Source organism: Hoplias malabaricus, chromosome 16 (genome assembly GCF_029633855.1).
Source record: "Hoplias malabaricus isolate fHopMal1 chromosome 16, fHopMal1.hap1, whole genome shotgun sequence".
NCBI lineage: Eukaryota > Metazoa > Chordata > Actinopteri > Characiformes > Erythrinidae > Hoplias > Hoplias malabaricus.
This window is the reverse complement of record NC_089815.1, coordinates 2641148-2661643: the sequence shown is the minus strand read 5'-3', so window position 1 is coordinate 2661643 and position 20496 is coordinate 2641148. Positions and strand designations below refer to the sequence as shown.

Below are 20496 nucleotides of genomic sequence, written 5' to 3'. Positions count from 1 at the left end.
TCACCCGGAGGAAACGCATGCAGACACAGAGAGAACACACCACACTCCTCACAGACTGTTATTGAGCTGTTTGTTTATGAGACGTTGTTTAAGGCTTTGAAAAACAAATGTAATTCTGAGAGTGTACAGTGTGTGTAGAAACGAGGAGGTGTCTTTAATCTTTTGGCTGTTTCTGCAGCTGTGGTGAATTAAGTGAGTGCAGGAACAGGAGAGAGTCCAGCACAGGACTAGGATTAATCTCAGACCAGCAGCTCCAGCCCAAACCCCCCGCCTCCGACGGCGAGTCCCACAGAGCAGGAGCGGCCCGCGGCCGGAGCACTCCCGGTCCTTATCGGAGCAGCGGGGAATGAGGACATTCATCATGTGACAGAGTCACATGACCACTGCCCAATTAAACTCACTTTTATTGTGAAAAGAAAAGTAAATGTCTTTGTGCTTCAGTAACGTTCAGAACCCACCGCTTCAGGCCGAGAGCGGGTCCGGGCCGAGTCACAACCACAAACACATCCACACCATCAGCAGCTCCTCCATCAGCTTTAATGCCTCTAATGTCCCGCCTCCGGCCGTGGGAGACACAGGAAACGCTAATGAACACACACACACACACACACACACACACACACACACACACACACACAACACCAAAAAGAGAGAGAGAGGGAACAAAGAAAGTGAGACAGAGAGAGAGAGAGATAGTGAGAGAGAGAGAGAACAGAGTTAGAGAGAGAGAGTGAGACCTGTCTGTACTACATCAGTGTCCTTTATTCCGACCGAACGTTAAACACTGGACAGTGGAGTTCTGACAGTGAGGTGGAAGCCACCACTGCTGATTGGACACAAACCAGAAGTGTCCCACACCAGCAGGAAAGGGGCGGGGGGCAATAGGGGCCGTGTCCCATGATTCACTGCTTTGACATCTGTGTCCTTCTCGACTCGGTGCCCACAAAGGGTTTCACACACACACACACACACACACCCTGAGAAGTAGTTCTGCTTGGGCTGGTTTTGGGGGTGGGGTTAAAGGAAAGAATATTTGAAAAAAATAAAAATCCTCTCACTCCATCACAGTGATGTGTGAGAATGAAGGAGAGAGGTTAATGATCAGAACTATAGAGAGAGAGAGAGAGATACCTATGTTTTGATGCAAGTGTCTCTGTCACAGCTCCTGGAGGTTGTGGGTTTGAGTCACGCTCCGGGTGACTGTTTGTGAGGAGTGTGGTGTGTTCTCCCTGTGTCTGTGTGGGTTTCCTCCGGGTGACTGTTTGTGAGGAGTGTGGTGTGTTCTCTCTGTGTCTGCGTGGGTTTCCTCCGGGTGACTGTCTGTGAGTAGTGTGGTGTGTTCTCCCTGTGTCTGCGTGGATTTCCTCCGGGTGACTGTCTGTGAGGAGTGTGGTGTGTTCTCTCTGTGTCTGCGTGGGTTTCCTCCGGGTGACTGTTTGTGAGGAGTGTGGTGTGTTCTCTCTGTGTCTGCGTGGGTTTCCTCCGGGTGACTGTTTGTGAGGAGTGTGGTGTGTTCTCTCTGTCTGCGTGGGTTTCCTCCGGGTGACTGTTTGTGAGGAGTGTGGTGTGTTCTCTCTGTGTCTGCGTGGGTTTCCTCCGGGTGACTGTCTGTGAGGAGTGTGGTGTGTTCTCCCTGTGTCTGCGTGGATTTCCTCCGGGTGACTGTCTGTGAGGAGTGTGGTGTGTGTCGCTCGTATGAATAGGTTAGAGCCTAAACGCGGCCAGAACTGGGGCCAGAGCTGATACCGAGAAACAACAAAACACATTGTAAGTGCTGTACACAGTGCCTAGTCCGAGCTCAAACAGAGAAAGAAAGGAGTTGAGCGCAGTGTAAGTGCAGTACGGTGTGTTCCAGGGGGCTCTTAGATCAGTGTGTCTCAGAGACATGGGTCTACAGTCTGTGTGAAGACCGTGAGAGAGTCCGCTGTCGGAAGCCAGTGGAAGCTCCAGCGTCTGGGACCAGGACCGAGAAGAGGCTTGACGCTAGTCCTCCGTGTGTCTTGGTGGATGTAGGTCGAGTCGAGTTGTAGCTGGAAGGGCTCGAGGTGCAGTTCGACTCTTGACCAATGCCAGTGCCAGTGCAACTATTAACATTCTCTCTCTCTCTCTCTCAGTTTATCCCGACCGCTGTAGCATCAGTCTGGCAGCAGTGGGCGACACTGAGACACACCGGGAGCGTGTTGCATTCTGGGAGGACGTGTACGGGTTCCGGATGGACTGCATGAAGAAGGCGGTGATCCCTGAAGCTGTGGTTGAGGTTTTAAACCCAGAGACGGTCATCTCGGAACCAGCCGTCATCCAGGTCAGCAGCACGGGGTCCAGACACGGCCTTTAAAGGTCCAGTCTGTCACTTTCCACACTCTGGGTTCTTCATGCCATTACACAGCCATAACTCTGACCCCTAGTGGCCTGGATGTGTCAGAGGTTCTTCAGTAAATCTGTGGAGAACATGGCTGACCTCTGTTGGGGGGGAGCTCTGTGGTGCTGTGTTCCAGCACTGTGTCTGAGTTCAGCTCCAGAGCCATAGATGAAGGGACAGAGTGAGGACAGAGTCATGGTTAATCCACTGTTTACAGCGCGGTCAGATCACAGTGACAATGAGACACATGTGGAAATGATGCAGAGTTCTGAGTCGTCTGCTGAGATCCAGAACAGGGAGAGAGAGAGAGAGAGAGAACAGAGGGAGAGAGAAGTGTGAGAACAGTGAGAAAAGAGAGAGAACAGTGTGAACAGAGTGAGGAGTGGAGAAAAGTAGTCTACACCTCTGGAGTGGCCCCAGAAACACACACACAGACGGAGCAGGTTCCTGTTTTATTTCCTTTTATTTATTTCTATAACACTCTGTAAATGTGCGTCCAGCTCCACTGCTCCATCACGCTTTATTTCAGCCTCTGAGCTCTTTCTGGAGCTTCTTTATCTCTCCACTCGCCCACAGACGCCCTCACGCTTCCAGATGAAGATCCCACTGTTCTCTGGTTCCAACTGGGAACCGACTTTTCTGGTTCAGGAACCTGTTTATGTCGATGGAAACACACTGAGCGGTTCTAGATTAGGTTCAGGACCGTGAGCCGAATCAGTTCCACATTGGCGAAGAAGGCCTGAATGAGAACAGGTCGTGTGTGTGTGTGTGTTAATTTTAGAGCAAATTAAACAATGAATATTCAATCAATCAATCATTCAATTAACACCACCACACAGCCCAGTCATTTCACCTCTCTCTCTCTCTCTTTCTCCCTCTCTCTCGCTCCCTCTCTCTCTCCCTCCCTCCCTTTGTATGTATTCTTGTCTTGTTTATTTCCCTCTATTTTTCACCTCCCTCTTTCTCTTCTCTCCCATTCTCTTACTTTCACTCTCTTCATCTCTTTCCTGGATCTTTTTCTCTCTCCATTTTCATTCTCTCTTATCTTCTCCTATCCTCCCATTTCCCTTTTCTCTCTCTCACTACATCACTACACCCTTTCCTTCTTTCTTTTCCTCATTTCATTCCCCTCTCATTGTTTCTTTCTTTCTCTTCCTCTTTATCTTCTCTCCATGTTTCTCATTTTCTCTTTCTTCTTTCTCATTCCTTCTCCCTCCCCCTCTCTTCCCCTCCTCTGTATTGCTTTTATTCATGTGTTTCCTGGAGCAGTAGCGCAGATGTAGACCTTGTCCTTCTCCGTGTAAAACCTTGAATGTGTGAAGTGTGTGTGTGAATTAAACATGGATCTGTCTCCTGCATCTGAAACACACACACACACACAGAGAGTTGAATAAAAGCTCTTAACTGTGGGCCGGACCCATGAACACTCGGCGCTGTGGCAGTGTGGACGCTCCTCTGGTCAGGAACGTGGTTAGTGGTTATTATGTGGAGACAGGGAGGGTGTTTATAGGGTGTGGTGCTGGTGAGTTAGTAATACCTTCTCTGGAGGGTCCTGTGGGGGTCCTGACCATGGAAAACAGGGGGGTAAAAAAGTATGCAGAGCGACAGATGAATTATAGTCTGTAACTGTAGAGTTACAGTGTGACTAGTGTGGAGCTGAGAGAATACCACCTTAAAATCACTACATCCTGCTCAATACCACCTTAAAACCATGGCATTCTACTTAACACCATCTTAAAAACACCACCTGTTTACATCACCTTACAGTCAGCACATCCTGCTCTGTGTCCTCTTTAAGGTGGTATTTCCCATAATACCGCCTTAAATACACATCAGTCTCGGTTCCACCTTAAAAGAGCCACATCCTGCTCAATGCACTAAAAATAAAGCGAAGCCAATGTACTCGGCTTCATATCAACCACCATTTCTTTCTAATTTTTTGTTCCACCTTAAATACTGCTGCTGAAACATTCTCTCTCTTGTGAGTTGCACTCTACCAGCAATATTTAAGGTGGAATTGTGTTCAGGCGGTGTTCTGTGTTTTTACTGAGTGATGTTTTGTCGTGAAGTTTGGTTTATGTTCATTTTGCCATGAACTTTGAAAGTTTTTAATGCATATTTAATTCTGCAGGACACTGCTGAAGTGTGTGTGTGTGTGTGTGTGTGTTTGTTTCAGGTGTTGGACTGTAATTCTGTGAGCATCTCTGAGCTGGAGTTTACGGCAGACTTCACCCTGAAGATAACAACCAGCACACAATGCACTGTGAGCACACACACACACACACACAAACACACACACACACCCTCGTCAGTCTGGGCTAATGGAGGTTGTCAGGTGTGGAGATTAATTAGGGGTGGGGTGATTGATGAGCTGTCTGATTGGCTGAGATGGGTCAGGTGATTGGGACACCTGTGTGATTGATTGACGGTAGACAGGTGAAGGGAACGTTCCTGAGAGCGAGGAACGCCGGGAGAGCAGGGGATCAGAGATGGGCCTGTAGTCATTGACAGTTATTGATTATTAGTGATTGATCACTGTGATCAGGTTCATGTGCTTGGTCGGAATCAGCCTTTCAGAACATCTGCACCAGCCCTGCACCAACATCTGGAACAGCTGCGTCTTGCAAGAGAGTGTCCCTCACTCCTTCACCATCAGCTGAGCCTCCCTCACTCCCTCACCATCAGCTGAGCCTCCCTCACTCCTTCACTCCCTCACTCTCTCACCATCAGCTGAGCCTCCCTCACTCCTTCACTCCCTCACTCTCTCACCATCAGCTGAGACTCCCTCACTCCTCCACTCCCTCACCATCAGCTGAGCCTCCCTCACTCTCAGACAAGAACCTTACACTTATTGGTGTCTCTGCGAATCTGTGTCTGTGTGTCTTTGTGTCTGTGTGTGTGTGTGTGTGTGTGTGTGAGAGAGAGAGAGAGAGACCGAGTGAGTAAATGAGAGCTGGGTGTAATTTTTCTTTTCTTTCTCATTCCACTGGGCTTTGTTTTGTTCACAGTCCTATCTCCGCCTGGTGTGTGTGTGTGTGTGTGTGTTACATTTATGGATTAATCAATACTGCGTTATTATCTCCTTTCCCGTTTCAGAGTGGCTCAGGGTTGTATGGAGTTTGTAAACGAGTGAGGGAGTGAGGGAGGTACAGACTGTATTCCATCTGTTTGTTAGAAACACTTCTGACCAATCACAGCCCTCTCTCTCCTTTTCTTTTCTTTTTTTTATTGCCATCGTATCTGTCCCTTTTTTTCGTACTTATTTCATTTTTCCTGCTGTTTCTTCCACTTTATGTTATGCAGGTGTGTGTGTCGGGGGGGGGGGGGGGGGTATGAAGGGGTGTGTGTGTAAAATGTGTGTGAGCGCAGTGATGGAGCGCATGCTTTTATTCTTTTTTTATTCTGGAGCCGACACTCCATTCATCACATCAGTCTGACTAACCTTGCATTAAATGAACAGAGCAACTCCGAACTCTACAACACACACACATACACCACACATACACACACACACACACACACACACACATATACCACACACACCCACACATATACCACACACACCCACACATATACCACACACACCCACACATACACCACTCACACACATACACCGCACACACAGACACACACACCACACACACCACACACTCACACTCACACACCACTCACACACACACACACACACCACTCACACACAGACCCCCCCCCACACACACACACCACACACACACACCACTCACACACACACAAACACCGCACACACAGACACAGACACACACACACACATACCACACACTCACACTCACACACCACTCACACACACACACACACACACACCACTCACACACACACAGGCACAGACACACACACACACATACCACACACACACACACATACACCGCACGCACACACACACATACCACACACTCACACTCACACACCACTCACACACACACACACACACCACTCACACACAGACCCCCCCACACACACACACAAACACACCAGGCACACACACAGATACCTCACACACACACACACACGCACACCACTCACACACAAACATACCACACACATACAAACACATACACCACTCACACACACGCACACCACTCACACACACTCACACACACACGCACACCACTCACACACACTCACTCACACACTCACACACACACACACCACTCACACACACACACACACACACACACACCACTCACACACCACTCACACACACACAAACAGACACACACACACACCATACATATTCCAAATACACAGTACACACACACACACAAGCATTGTGTGTTCAGAGGAATAATGAGAGAGAGATTTGTGCTGAGTGTGTAATTCTTCAGCTGTGTTCTTCAGTCTGCTTTTATATATATATGTGTGTGTGTGTGTGTTAGTCCTCCTTGTAAGTGAAAGCCTGTTTGTTCCGTTCCACTGCGGGACGTCTCTGGAGCTGTGAAGCAGGAATTTGATCTGTATTTCCCTGTGTGTGTGTGTGTGTGTGTGTGTGTGTGTGTGTGTCCGAGTGTGACGGCTCACACAGGCATGAATAAACCCCATCAAAAGCGCATTAACCCCCCAAAACGCCCCTTGAAACACCCCCCTCCTTTTTTCCCTGTGCTGTATAATTGTATCAGGCTGCTAACACACGATAGTGAGGTGTGTGTGTGTGTGTGTGTGATGAATTACTCGTGCCGCTGCTACTCATGATGATAATTATTAATTTTCCCGGTCTGTCCGGCGTTCCCGACTCATCATTTATCCCGACACGGCCGGGAACACCGCAGGCTTTACACTGGATTCAGAAAATAATCTTTCTAAAATAAACGGAAAAATACAAGTCCTCTCCGTCTCTGCCTCTGACCTGGCTTTGTTCCAGAGGCAGAGTCTCTGCTTTAGAGCAGCACCACAGCGGAAAGATAAAGAAATAGATTCTGAAATTATAACAGGGATAAAGCAGAGAAAACCTGCACAAACCTGACCCCACACGGGCTCTTTTTTATATGTTTTAAATGTTCATTGGCCCTGAAGTCCCTGTCAGTGATGGAGCACACACAGAGAGAGAGAGAGAGAGAGACACAGAGAGGATCAGGGGAGTGGATATAGATATAGACTCAGGGCGATAGGGGGCGCTGTGTCCCGGTGTGGGGCAGTGGGTGTATACAGTATTTACAGTCAGAGCGCAGTGACAGAGGAAGAACACAAAGGGAGTCAAGGAGGTGGTGATGATGATTTAAGATTAGTCTGTGTTCTACTCTCCTCTCTTTCTTTGGACAAATTTCGGAGCGTTCCTCTAAAGCTCCAGGGTCCTAGAGGTTGTGGGTTTGAGTCCCGGTCCGGGTGACTGTCTGTGAGGAGTGTGGTGTGTTCTCCCTGTGTCTGCATGGGTTTCCTCCGGGTGACTGTCTGTGAGGAGTGTGGTGTGTTCTCCCTGTGTCTGCGTGGGTTTTCTCCGGGTGACTGTCTGTGAGGAGTGTGGTGTGTTCTCTCTGTGTCTGTGTGGGTTTCCTCCAGGTGACTTTCTGTGAGGAGTGTGGTGTGTTCTCCCTGTGTCTGCGTGGGTTTCCTCCGGGTGACTGTCTGTGAGGAGTGTGGTGTGTTCTCCCTGTGTCTGTGTGGGTTTTCTCCGGGTGACTGTCTGTGAGGAGTGTGGTGTGTTCTCTCTGTGTCTGTGTGGGTTTCCTCCAGGTGACTTTCTGTGAGGAGTGTGGTGTTTTCTCTTTGTGTCTGCGTGGGTTTCCTCCGGGTGACTGTCTGTGAGGAGTGTGGTGTGTTCTCTCTGTGTCTGTGTGGGTTTCCTCCAAGTGACTTTCTGTGAGGAGTGTGGTGTGTTCTCTTTGTGTCTGCGTGGGTTTCCTCCGGGTGACTGTCTGTGAGGAGTGTGGCGTGTTCTCCCTGTGTCTGCGCGGGTTTCCTCCAGGTGCTCCGGTTTCCTCCCACGCTCCAAAAACACACGTTGGTAGATGGATTGGAGGCTCAAAACTGTCTGTAAGTATGAGTGTGTGTCGCCCTGTGAAGGACTGGTGCCCCCTCCTGGATGTGTTCCTGCCTTGCGACCAGTGATTCTGCATAGAGTCTGGACCTACCACCACCCTGATCTGGATAAGGGTCACAGACAATGAATGAATAAACAGTAATAATTATCAGAATGAATACAGTGTGAGGATCTCTGTAAGAATAATAATAATAAGCTCTTAATAATAATAAATAACTCTTAATGATAATAAAGAGTTATTTTTCTTTTTTAAAGTAAATGAGACAAAAAATAGAAGCGGTCCCCTGACGCAGCGCCTCCGTCTGGCCGCGGAGGAACAGTGCAGGAGAAAACAAATGAGTTTAAAGCAGAAAAAAGAGCAAGGAAATAAAAACACAACTCTCACTCCTCCACTGAGAGAGAGAGAGAGATGGAGGGAGAGGGGGATGAGGTGGAGGTGAAACATCATGTCTCTGGGTGTAATTACGGATGTTAATTAATGGTAATAATGATGTAATTAGCCTCAATTATTGAACTCTTCTTTAGCTTCATTCGGGAGAGTCTGGATCCGACAGACGTTCGTCAACAACATTTAACTACACCTCACTTCACTTTCTAGATCTTACAGAGAGAGAGAGGGACTACCACCCCACACCCCCTCACCTCCAAACCCCACGAGCCCCACAGCAGTGTTCTCCCCCTGTGTAAACAGCCCTGTTCAGAACGCACCTGTTCCTTTAAATGATAAAGAGCCGCTCGCTGTTCACCCCGACCCCGAGCGCACAGCAGTGAGGAGTGGTCAGTGTAACAGCTTTTTAATAAAATGGACCAGAGAAGTCTCTCTCTCTCTCTCTCTCTTGCTCTCTCTTTAACTTCATGTTCTGATGTTGCTGTGGAGGTCCAGTGAAGACCCGAGACCAAACACAGCTGGATATCATCGTCTCTAACCGTGTAATCCAGTAATAACAGTGTAATAACCACTTAGTGTGTATTACAATGATAATAACAGGGGATTAAAGGGTTAAATCTGACTGAGCTGAATTCCCTTGGGACACAGACCCTTTAAAGCTGAAGAGTCCCAGGGGTCTTTAACAGGGGCTTCATCCTTTTGTTTTTCACACACTCTCTCTCACACACACACTCACTCTCTCTCTCTCTCTCTCTCTCTCACACACACACACACACACACACCCCTCTGTCAGTGTGTGCAGACCTTTGTAGAATGAATAAAAGAGTGGGAGAAAAGAGAAAGGAAGGAGCTCTCTCTCTGTCTCTGTATTTATTGCCCCCATTCATCTCCGCCTTTATCTGCTCCTTCCTTCCTCTCTCCCTTTCTTTTAGTTTCTTTTTCTATCTTTCTTTTTACTTCTGGTTTTCTGTCGTTCTCTCTTCAGTTTGTGTTCTTTGTTATTCCTCCACTTCCCTTTCTTTGTTAATCTTTTTGTTTTCTGACTTTCTCTCTCTCTCTCTGTCTGTAGCTCTTTATTCTTTTTCTGTTTTTCTGTCGTTCTCTTCCTTCTCTGAGTCTGAGTCTCTCTTGCTCTCATTCCTCTGCTCTGTATTGATTCTACTCTCTCTCTCTCTCTCTGTGTGTGTGTGTGTGTGTGTGTGTGTGTGTGTTGGCCTCGTGTTGTCAGCTGTGTCAGGATTAAAAGCTATTAGTTCTGCTTCATTGGCCGAGCGAGTGACGCTCAGAGTGATAGAGTTGCGCTCTCTCTCTCTCTCTCTCTCTGGAAGGGGCTACAACCCCAGTGTAACTCTGACCCATTTTTAGTTTATTGTTTATACACCATTGTGTTTTTATTCATTATTGTGTGTGTGTGTGTGTGAGTGTTTACCCTCGTTTATATTTTGTGTGTTTGGCTGTTTTTTTGACTATCGTTAATCACTTTCCCAGCGGCTGTGTCCTCATCCACACACTGCACACTTTTACATGGTTTTAATCTCTCTCTTCCCCCCCCCCCCCCCCCTCTCTCTCTTTAGGCCATCGTGGGATATTTTGACGTTTTCTTCGACGCAGGTCTCGAGAACAAGGTGAAACTTTAACAACAAACCAATTACACTCTCTCTCTCCCTCCCTCTTCTACACCTCACACGCCTCGAGGCATCAACACCACCGTGCTTACATCAGCACTAACACAAGAGAGAGAGAGAGAGAGAGAGAGAGAGAGAGAGAGAGAGAGATGGATTTCTCCAGGTGAGAGAGGGAGGGAGAGGTGGAGAGAGACAGAGTGCTAAGGAAAGAAAAGGACGAAATGGGAAAGTGGGGAAAACAAGGACCAACAAGATCTAGAGAGAGAGAGAAAGAGGGAGAGAGAGTGGTCACAGCTGTCTCTAGTTCCACTGTCCTCGTGTGAGTGTGAGAGAGGGAGGCTGTTCTTCCCACTCTCCTCCAGGACTCTTCTGGAATAATGGAATAGTTTTAGTGAAAGGAGGAGTGTTTACGCAGCGTTCCGCTCAGGATCCCTTTAAAATAAGGAAGTGGTTTATGATCAAAAGCCAGTGTTTAGACCTCTGACCTTCTGTGGTCTTCCTGCACTGTACATCACACCCATATAAGGAGAAGTGTGTGTGTGTGTGTGTGTGTGTGTGATGACCATATAAGATGTGTGTGTGTGATGACCATATAAGGAGAAGTGTGTGTGTGTGTGTGTGTGTGTGTGTGTGTGTGTGTGATGACCATATAAGGTGAAGAGTGTGTGTGTGTGTGTGTGTGATGACCATATAAGGAGAAGTGTGTTTGTGTGTGTGTGATGACCATATAAGGAGGTGTGTGTGTGTGTGTGTGTGATGACCATATAAGGAGAAGTGTGTGTGAGAGTGATGACCATATAAGGAGAAGTGTGTGAGAGTGATGACCATATAAGGAGAAGTGTGTGTGAGAGTGATGACCATATAAGGAGAAGTGTGTGTGTGTGATGACCATATAAGGAGAAGTGTGTGAGAGTGATGACCATATAAGGAGAAGTGTGTGAGAGTGATGACCATATAAGGAGAAGTGTGTGAGAGTGATGACCATATAAGGAGAAGTGTGTGTGAGAGTGATGACCATATAAGGAGAAGTGTGTGTGAGAGTGATGACCATATAAGGAGAAGTGTGTGTGAGAGTGATGACCATATAAGGAGATGTGTGTGAGAGTGATGACCATATAAGGAGATGTGTGTGAGAGTGATGACCATATAAGGAGAAGTGTGTGTGTGTGTGTGTGTGTGATGACCATATAAGGAGAAGTGTGTGTGTGTGATGACCATATAAGGAGAAGTGTGTGAGAGTGATGACCATATAAGGAGAAGTGTGTGAGAGTGATGACCATATAAGGAGAAGTGTGTGTGTGATGACCATATAAGATGAGGTGGTGACTGGGTTTATGTTTTTTTTTCAGGTGACGTTTTCCACATCTCCACGTCACACTAAGACCCACTGGAAGCAGACTGTTTTCCTGCTGGACTCACCCCTCCCCGTCTGCGCAGGTCAGTCCCGTTTAACCCTACAGTGGCCAGGATTCTGTAAACTACTGACGTGGGGCTGATGTGCAGCTCATTACTCGCAGTGGGCGAGGAATTCGGATTTAAACCTGAAATAATGAAAGAATTAGAAGAAAATAAAAAATAAAGCAATATTTAGACAAAAATCGTTAAACTAAAGAAATAAATAATAAAAATTGAAAATTGAAATAAAGAGCAAATTAAGTGATTTAATAAACTATAAAGAAATATTAAAGAATGAAGTAATTAAAGCTATATTAGAGATTAGAGAAATAAGAGAGAAATAAAATACAGAAATATAAATATTGAATAATGGAGGACAATTAGAGAAAAATATTAAAGAATAAAAATGAGAATCAAAAATAAGAATCTAATAAAGTATAAATTAATATAAGAACAAATTGTAAATAAATATGAATAATTATAATAATTAGAGCTCAGCACAAGGACAGTTAGTGTTTGGTGAAGGGGGGTGGTGTTCTTTCCTGCCCCAGTGTCCTGCTCCTGAGATGATGGAGTGTGTTTATCGTAATGAGAATCTGGGAAATGTCCCACGTTCTCTTTCTCTCTCTTTCTTTTTCTCTCCCTCTCTCTCTCTCTCTCTCTCTTCTGGTGTCCGGTCTCAGTCTCAGCTCAGACTCACTCTCTGTGTCTCTCTCTCTGTCTCTCGCTGTCTGTCTGTCTGTCTCTCTCTCTCTCGTGTGATGGAGTTATTGTGAACTTCAGAAGAACGTTTGTCGAACATTTGACCACTGTGCTACTCCTCCACACACAGAGAACTATCCCCCAGTATTCATTAATAACCCCAGCAGGTGACTGTTTAAGGTGGTATGGAGCGGGGTGTCACCTGTTTAAGGTGGTATGGAGCGGGGAGTCACCTGTTTAAGGTGGTATGGAACGGGGAGTCACCTGTTTAAGGAGGTGTGGAGCGAGGTGTCACCTGTTTAAGGAGGTATGGAGCGGGGTGTCACCTGTTTAAGGAGGTGTGGAGCGGGGTGTCACCTGTTTAAGGAGGTGTGGAGCGGGGTGTCACCTGTTTAAGGAGGTGTGGAGCGGGGTGTCACCTGTTTAAGGTGGTATGGAGCGGGGTGTCACCTGTTTAAGGAGGTGTGGAGCGGGGTGTCAAGTTCAAGTTCAAGAAGTTTATTGTCATTTCAGCAGTATATAGTGTTTACAGTACACAGTGAAACGAAATAGCGTTCCTCCAGGACCAAGGTGCTACATAAGACAATACACAACATTAAAGTGCGACTAGTGTAAAGCTAGTGCAACATGAAACAGTGCACACGCATTAAAGTGCAAAGGACATAGAACACAAAACAATACACAACATTAAAGTGCAACTAGTACAATCTAGTGCAACATAAACCAGTGCATACACATTAAAGTGCAGAAGATATGGCTAAGAAAAATACAAAACAATGTCCCTACAGTACAATACAATACAATGTAATACAAGACAAGGCAAAAACCATAAGTACGGAGGGGATGAGGGAGAGAGACACTGCAATTTAAAGTGTATTTGTGCTGTAAACGGTAACTGGATGTAAACATGATGTAAACCGGATATGTGAAAACATTTACAGTCCAACAGACCAGTGTTTGTGTGAAGTGTGTGTGTGTGTGTGTGTGCTTCTTTCAGTCCAGTCTTAGTCTCTAGGTGTTCAGGAGTCTGATAGCATGTGGGAAGAAGCTGTTACGGAGTCTGGATGTGAGGGCTCGAATGCTTCGATACCTTTTTCCAGACGGCAGTAGGTTGAAGAGTGTGTGTGAAGGGTGTGTGTGATCTCCCACAATGCTGAGTGCTTTGCGAGTGCAGCGAGTGGTGTAGATGTCTGTAATGGAGGGAAGAGACACACCAATAATCTTCTCAGCTGTCCTCACGATCCGCTGGAGGGACTTGCGATCTGCCACAGTGCAGTTCCCAAACCAGACAGAGATGCAGCTGGTCATGATGCTCTCGATGACTCCTCTGTAGAAAGTGGTGAGAATTGGAGGGGGGAGATGAACCTTCTTCAGCCTTCGCAGGAAGTAGAGGCGTTGCTGGGCTTTCTTTTTGATGTTACTGGTGTTAGTGGACCAAGTGAGATCATCCGCTAGGTGAACACCAAGGAATTTGGTATTCCTGACAATCTCCACAGCAGAGTTGTCGATGTTCAGCGGCGAGTGCTCACCCCTTGTTTTTCTGAAGTCTACAACCATCTCTTTGGTTTTGTCCACGTTCAGAGACAGGTTGTTCACTTCACACCAGTCAGTTAGCCGCTGCACCTCCTCTCTGTATGCTGACTCGTCGTTCTTACTGATGAGACCCACCACAGTCGTGTCATCAGCGAACTTGATGATATGATTTGAGCTGTGCATCGCTGCACAGTCATGGGTCAGCAATGTGAACAGCAGTGGACTGAGCACGCAGCCCTGGGGGGCTCCAGTGTTCAGTGTGATGGTGCTGGAGGTGTTCCTACCGATCCGGACTGACTGAGGTCTCCCAGTCAGGAAGTCCAGGATCCAGTTGCAGAGAGAAGTGTTGAGGCCCAGTATATTCAGCTTCCCGATCAGATGCTGAGGAATGATGGTGTTGAATGCTGAGCTGAAGTCTATGAACAGCATTCGGGCATATGTGTCTTTCTTGTCCAAGTGGGTGAGTGCCAGGTGCAGCGTGGTGGATATGGCATCGTCCGTTGAACGGTTAGGACGATACGCGAACTGTAGAGGGTCCAGTGTGGGGGGAAGTAGGGTTTTGATGTGCCTCATGACGAGCCTCTCGAAGCACTTTGTGATGACCGGTGTGAGTGCAACGGGACGATAGTCATTGAGGCAGGACACAGAAGAATTCTTAGGCACCGGGATGATGGTGGTGTTCTTGAAGCATGTTGGAACAATGGCGCTGCTAAGAGAGATATTGAAGATATCAGTGAAGACATCAGCAAGCTGGGCTGCACATTCTCTGAGCACTCTGCCAGGAATGTTGTCTGGTCCAGCAGCTTTCCGCGGGTCAACTCTGCATAGAGTTTTCCTCACGTCGGCTACAGTAAAAGACAGCACCTGGTCGCTGGGAGAAGGGGTGGACTTTCTCGCCGTTACATTGTTCTGTGCCTCAAACCGTGCGTAGAAATGGTTCAGCACGTCTGGTAGGGAAGCATCTCCGTCACAAACAGGTGGTGTAGTCTTGTAGCTGGTGATGCTTTGGATGCCCTGCCACATGCGCCGAGTGTCTCTACTGCTCTGGAAGTGGCTGTGGATGATCTGGCCGTGTGCACGCTTTGCCTCTCTGATAGCTCTGGAGAGTTTGGCCCTCGCTGTTCTCAGGGCCGCCTTATCGCCTGATTTGAAAGCAACGTCTCTAGCCTTCAGCAGCACACGCACCTCTGCATTCATCCACGGCTTCTGGTTGGAGCGGATGGTGATGGTCTTGGAGATGGTCACATCATCGATGCACTTCTCTATGTAGCTGGTCACTGATGATGCGTACTCCTCCAGGTTGATTTTGTCGCTGTAAGTTGCAGCCTCTCTGAACATGTCCCAGTCAGTGCACTCGAAACAGTCCTGCAGAGTAGAGATTGCTTCTGATGGCCAGATTTTCACCTCTTTCAGGATAGGTTTCGATCACCTGATGATGGGTCTGTATGCAGGAATTAGCATAACAGACATGTGATCTGAGTGTCCGAGGTGGGGGCGGGGCTCTGCTCTGTACGCGTCTGGAACGTTTGTGTAAACAAGATCCAGCGTGTTCGCTCCTCTCGTAGCAAAGTTCACATACTGGTGGAATTTAGGGAACACTTTCTTGAGATTTGCATGATTAAAATCTCCAGCAACAATAAACAGACCATCCGGGTGTGTGTTTTGGAAGTCGCTTATGGCTTCGTATAATTCCCACAGCGCTTGTTTTGTATTTGAATCGGGAGGGATATAGGTTGCGATTAAGTAAACAACGGAGAATTCTCGAGGTAAATAAAAAGGTCTACATCTCACAGCCACAAACTCCACTAACGGTGAACAATAAGCAGAGACTAGCACAGAATTCTTACACCATTCAGTGTTAATATAGACACATAAACCACCACCGCGAGTCTTACCGCATAGCGCTGGGTCTCTGTCGGCTCGAAATGCGGCTAGCCCATCTAGCTGAATGGCGGCGTCGGGAATACTGTCGCTGAGCCATGTCTCCGTAAAAACAAAAACACAGCAGTCTCTGTATTCTCGCCGTGTAGTTCGCTGAAGTTTGATATAGTCCAGTTTATTATCCAGCGAGCAGACATTGGAGAGAAAGAGAGAAGGGATAGCTTGCCGGCTCGGGTTAGCTCTTAGCCTAGCACGGATCCCCCCTCGCTTGCCGCGCTTCTGTCTCCTCTCACACCGCTTGCGTCGTCTCCTTCCCCGGCCGCCGGCATCAGGAAACGTCGAGGCTTCAGGGCTAGGCCTCCGAAGCAAGCGGAGGTTCCGCAGCGTCTCCTGGAGGTCATCGCTGATACTGTAAATTTCCTGTTTGCGATATTGAAGCAGTGTCTGGCGGTGATATATACGTACTGCAGGTGTTCCTGCGTCCATATATTATAAATAAAATGAAAAAAAACGTTTTTTAAACAAACAAAAAACCCGCTTGGTTCCGGAGCGGCCGCTGCACACGTGTTGACGCGCGCGCCGCCAGCTCCAGTGAATCGGGGGTCACCTGTTTAAGGAGGTGTGGAGCGGGGTGTCACCTGTTTAAGGAGGTGTGGAGCGGGGTGTCACCTGTTTAAGGAGGTATGGAGCGGGGTGTCACCTGTTTAAGGAGGTATGGAGCGGGGTGTCACCTGTTTAAGGAGGTATGGAGCGGGGAGTCACCTGTTTAAGGAGGTATGGAGCGGGGAGTCACCTGTTTAAGGAGGTGTGGAGCGGGGTGTCACCTGTTTAAGGAGGTGTGGAGCGGGGTGTCACCTGTTTAAGGAGGTGTGGAGCGGGGTGTCACCTGTTTAAGGTGGTATGGAGCGGGGAGTCACCTGTTTAAGGAGGTGTGGAGCGAGGTGTCACCTGTTTAAGGGGGTATGGAGCGGGCTGTCGCCTGTTTAAGGAGGTGTGGAGTGGGGAGTCACCTGTTTAAGGTGGTATGGAGCGGGGTGTCACCTGTTTAAGGAGGTGTGGAGCGGGGTGTCACCTGTTTAAGGGGGTATGGAGCGGGCTGTCGCCTGTTTAAGGAGGTGTGGAGCGGGGTGTCATCTGTTTAAGGAGGTATGGAGCGGGCTGTCACCTGTTTAAGGAGGTGTGGAGCGGGGTGTCACCTGTTTAAGGAGGTGTGGAGCGGGGTGTCACCTGTTTAAGGAGGTGTGGAGCGGGGAGTCACCTGTTTAAGGAGGTGTGGAGCGGGGTGTCACCTGTTTAAGGAGGTGTGGAGCGGGGTGTCACCTGTTTAAGGAGGTGTGGAGCGGGGTGTCACCTGTTTAAGGTGGTGTGGAGCGGGGAGTCACCTGTTTAAGGAGGTGTGGAGCGAGGTGTCACCTGTTTAAGGAGGTATGGAGCGGGCTGTCACCTGTTTAAGGAGGTGTGGAGCGGGGTGTCACCTGTTTAAGGAGGTGTGGAGCGGGGTGTCACCTGTTTAAGGAGGTGTGGAGCGGGGAGTCACCTGTTTAAGGAGGTGTGGAGCGGGGTGTCACCTGTTTAAGGAGGTGTGGAGCGGGGTGTCACCTGTTTAAGGTGGTATGGAGCGGGGAGTCACCTGTTTAAGGAGGTGTGGAGCGAGGTGTCACCTGTTTAAGGAGGTATGGAGCGGGCTGTCACCTGTTTAAGGAGGTGTGGAGCGGGGTGTCACCTGTTTAAGGAGGTATGGAGCGGGGTGTCACCTGTTTAAGGAGGTATGGAGCGGGGAGTCACCTGTTTAAGGAAGTATGGAGCGGGGAGTCACCTGTTTAAGGAGGTATGGAGCGAGGTGTCAACCTGTTTATGGAGGTATGAAGCAGGTAAACACCTGCACAGATCTGACGCTAGATCACAGCACCTTCAACTCGGCCTGACATCCGAAATAATTAAATAAAAGCCTGCAGCAGGAACTGGATCAGGACCGGCACTCTGTACAATTCTCTCACCTCACAACAGTCGCCACGGTACCACACATTGGTAGGCGGAGCCTGGAGAGGGGAATAGAGAGAGTGAGAGAGACTTATTTCCTGCTTCTCGCTACAGTCCAGTAGGCCAGCAGTCCCTGGCCGACCGTTCACACACACACAAATGGATTTTTAACATCGCTTACTGGCTGCCTGCCCCACACACACACACACACACACACACTGAGGAGATCAGTGAACAACTTCTCAAAGTCGACCCAAAGGCGCCGCTCGCTCTGTGTTCTACAGCAGCACTGACTGAGACCCGCTCTCAGGATTCAAGAGCCCGTCCCTACGCTGCTGCCCCAACAGAATTAACCACAGACCCGGTCCTCCAGACACAACCGAGCTGCCGTTACTTTAAACCGGACCCTGCTCACAGAGGTCTCTCTGCCCACACACAGACCCCCGGCCTCGGACGACTGAGGAACCACCGGGGTCCGAACCAAACGACCTCCCGAGGCCAGCTCCCTCAGGCTCAGCTCGTTATTACTCCACCAACCTCACGCAGAGAAACTTCTTTTTCTACTTCTCCTCTGTGTGTGTGTGTGTGTGTGTTTGTGTGTGTGTGGGGCTCTGCAGGTGCAGGGTAATGTGAGTAATTTGGGGAGAGTCTGGGAGAGTTAATGAGAAGGGAAGAAACGTGTCTGCCGCTCTAACAGCCGCCGCCTGGAAATATCTTCTGGAAACGTCTCCCTTTCCCTCTGCCTCATCCGTTAAACCCCCCTCTGTTACCCCCCCCCCCCCCCAAACCCCCTTACCCCCCCTCCATTAATCCCTCTCCATTCGTCATGCTTTACTTCATTTGCATGGGCCATTAAAAGTGGAGCAGGAGGAACGTTCTTCAGAAGCTCCTCGTCTCCGGAGCGTCACTGGGTCCGGCCCCAAACCGAGGAGTAAATAAAGAGAAATAACACAGAGTGAAGTCTAATGATTCTCCACGAGAAACACTGTGATTCTCCAGGTTTAATCTTTTAGAGAGTGGACGTTAGAGGACGGTAAAGACCTGGGGTCAGTTTGGAGGTGGTGTAGATTAATGCAGGCTCACGGAGAGTCTGACCTCGGCCCCGGGGGGGTGTTTACTGTCAAACTAACTTTCACATGAGAAGCCTCCTCCGGATTCTGATTGGACGAGAAGCCTCCTCCGGATTCTGATTGGACGAGAAGCCTCCTCCGGATTCTGATTGGACGAGAAGCCTCTGCCTGGATTCTGATTGGACGAGAAGCCTCTGCCTGGATTCTGATTGGACGAGAAGCCTCTGCCTGGATTCTGATTGGACGAGAAGCCTCTGCCTGGATTCTGATTGGACGAGACGCCTCTCCTTGGATTCTGATTGGACGAGAAGCCTCCCCCAGATTCTGATTGGACGAGAAGCCCCTCCCTGGATTCTGATTGGACGAGAAGCCTCCCCCAGATTCTGATTGGACGAGAAGCCTCCCCCTGGATTCTGATTGGATGAAGCATAAAAGGCATGACTGTCCCCTAGGCTCTGCCCTGAAAGGTTGTAATGTTTAAAGCGCAGGTCGTGACTGCAGCACTGAGGGGACCTTGAGATGATGGCCTTCAGCAGGAGGGGCCTGTTCAGGAGAAAGGGAGGAGGGGGCTGTTAGGGTGGAGGAGGGGGGTGTTGGGACATATTTCTTTGGAGGAATCCTGGAATCTGTGGGTTATTCAGAATTGATGGTGTTTATTTTCTTTAAAACCCAGGGAAACTGAGGGAAACTGGTCCATTCCCAAACTCTTCGCTCTGTTCCCAAACTTAGAAACCAGAGCTTCTTAATAGAGCTCTCTGTTCCACCTTAAAAAGTGCAGCGCTTACTTTCAGGCACCTGAGCATCTTTATAGAAATCTCTGGTCCACCTTAAATAGAGCCTGAGCATCATTCTCTCTTCCACCTTAACAGTGCAGCAGGTACCTGCTGGGGCCTAGGCATGAGAATGTGTGGAGCATTTAAGGTGGATCCAGAGAAGTAAAAAAAAAATGCTCAGGGGCCAGAATATAACTACGGCACCAGTTTAAGGTGGAATGGAGTAATAAAGCTGGAAAACAGAATGTTATATTTTAAGGTGGTTTTTGTTTGGCTTATATTTTCAGATGAAATTTTTTTGTATTTCTGTTTATAACGTATTTATTGTGTGTGTGTGTGTGTGTGCTGGGGGTACACTCATGCTGAAAGAGTGATGAGTCTAGGGGCTCTGTCCCTCGTTCCCGGTGTCGGACCCTGTGCTGGAGACGGTGTGTGGGCTGATGTGAGTGTAATAGATGCGTTGTGTCAGTCCGCCGCTCGCGAGATGACTAAAGCAGCAGTATAAGTGGTGTGTGTGTGTGTGTGTGCAGGGCTGTGGTCCATCAGCTCAGACGTCGCTTGGCTGATTTTAATTAAAAGAGCCCGAGTGTTTGGCGCCGTTGTGTTAAATGTTCCTCGTCTCTGTCGCTGCGCGGGACGTGTCTGCAGGAGCCCGGAGGGTTTCACTGGGCCGTGTCCTGTCCTCGGTGGGGGGTGTGTGGGTCTGGGGGGGGTAGCGGGGGGCTCATATTAAAGGTGCGGTCAGTCACTTTCCCACAAACAGCCAGCGATCAGCTTTTG

General features: G+C 48.6%; 1 protein-coding gene across 2 annotated transcripts in view; it reads left to right on the top strand.

Annotated features, from left to right (window-relative positions):
• The window catches only part of prmt3 (protein arginine methyltransferase 3), a 45568-nt gene that overhangs the window by 23042 nt on the left and 2030 nt on the right, over positions 1–20496 (top strand). For both annotated transcript variants that reach the window (XM_066647599.1, XM_066647600.1), the window contains exons 12-15: positions 2115–2302; positions 4536–4622; positions 10332–10382; positions 11732–11819. In XM_066647599.1, coding sequence (XP_066503696.1) covers positions 2115–2302; positions 4536–4622; positions 10332–10382; positions 11732–11819 — 414 coding nt within the window. The remainder of the gene's footprint in view (positions 1–2114; positions 2303–4535; positions 4623–10331; positions 10383–11731; positions 11820–20496) is intronic.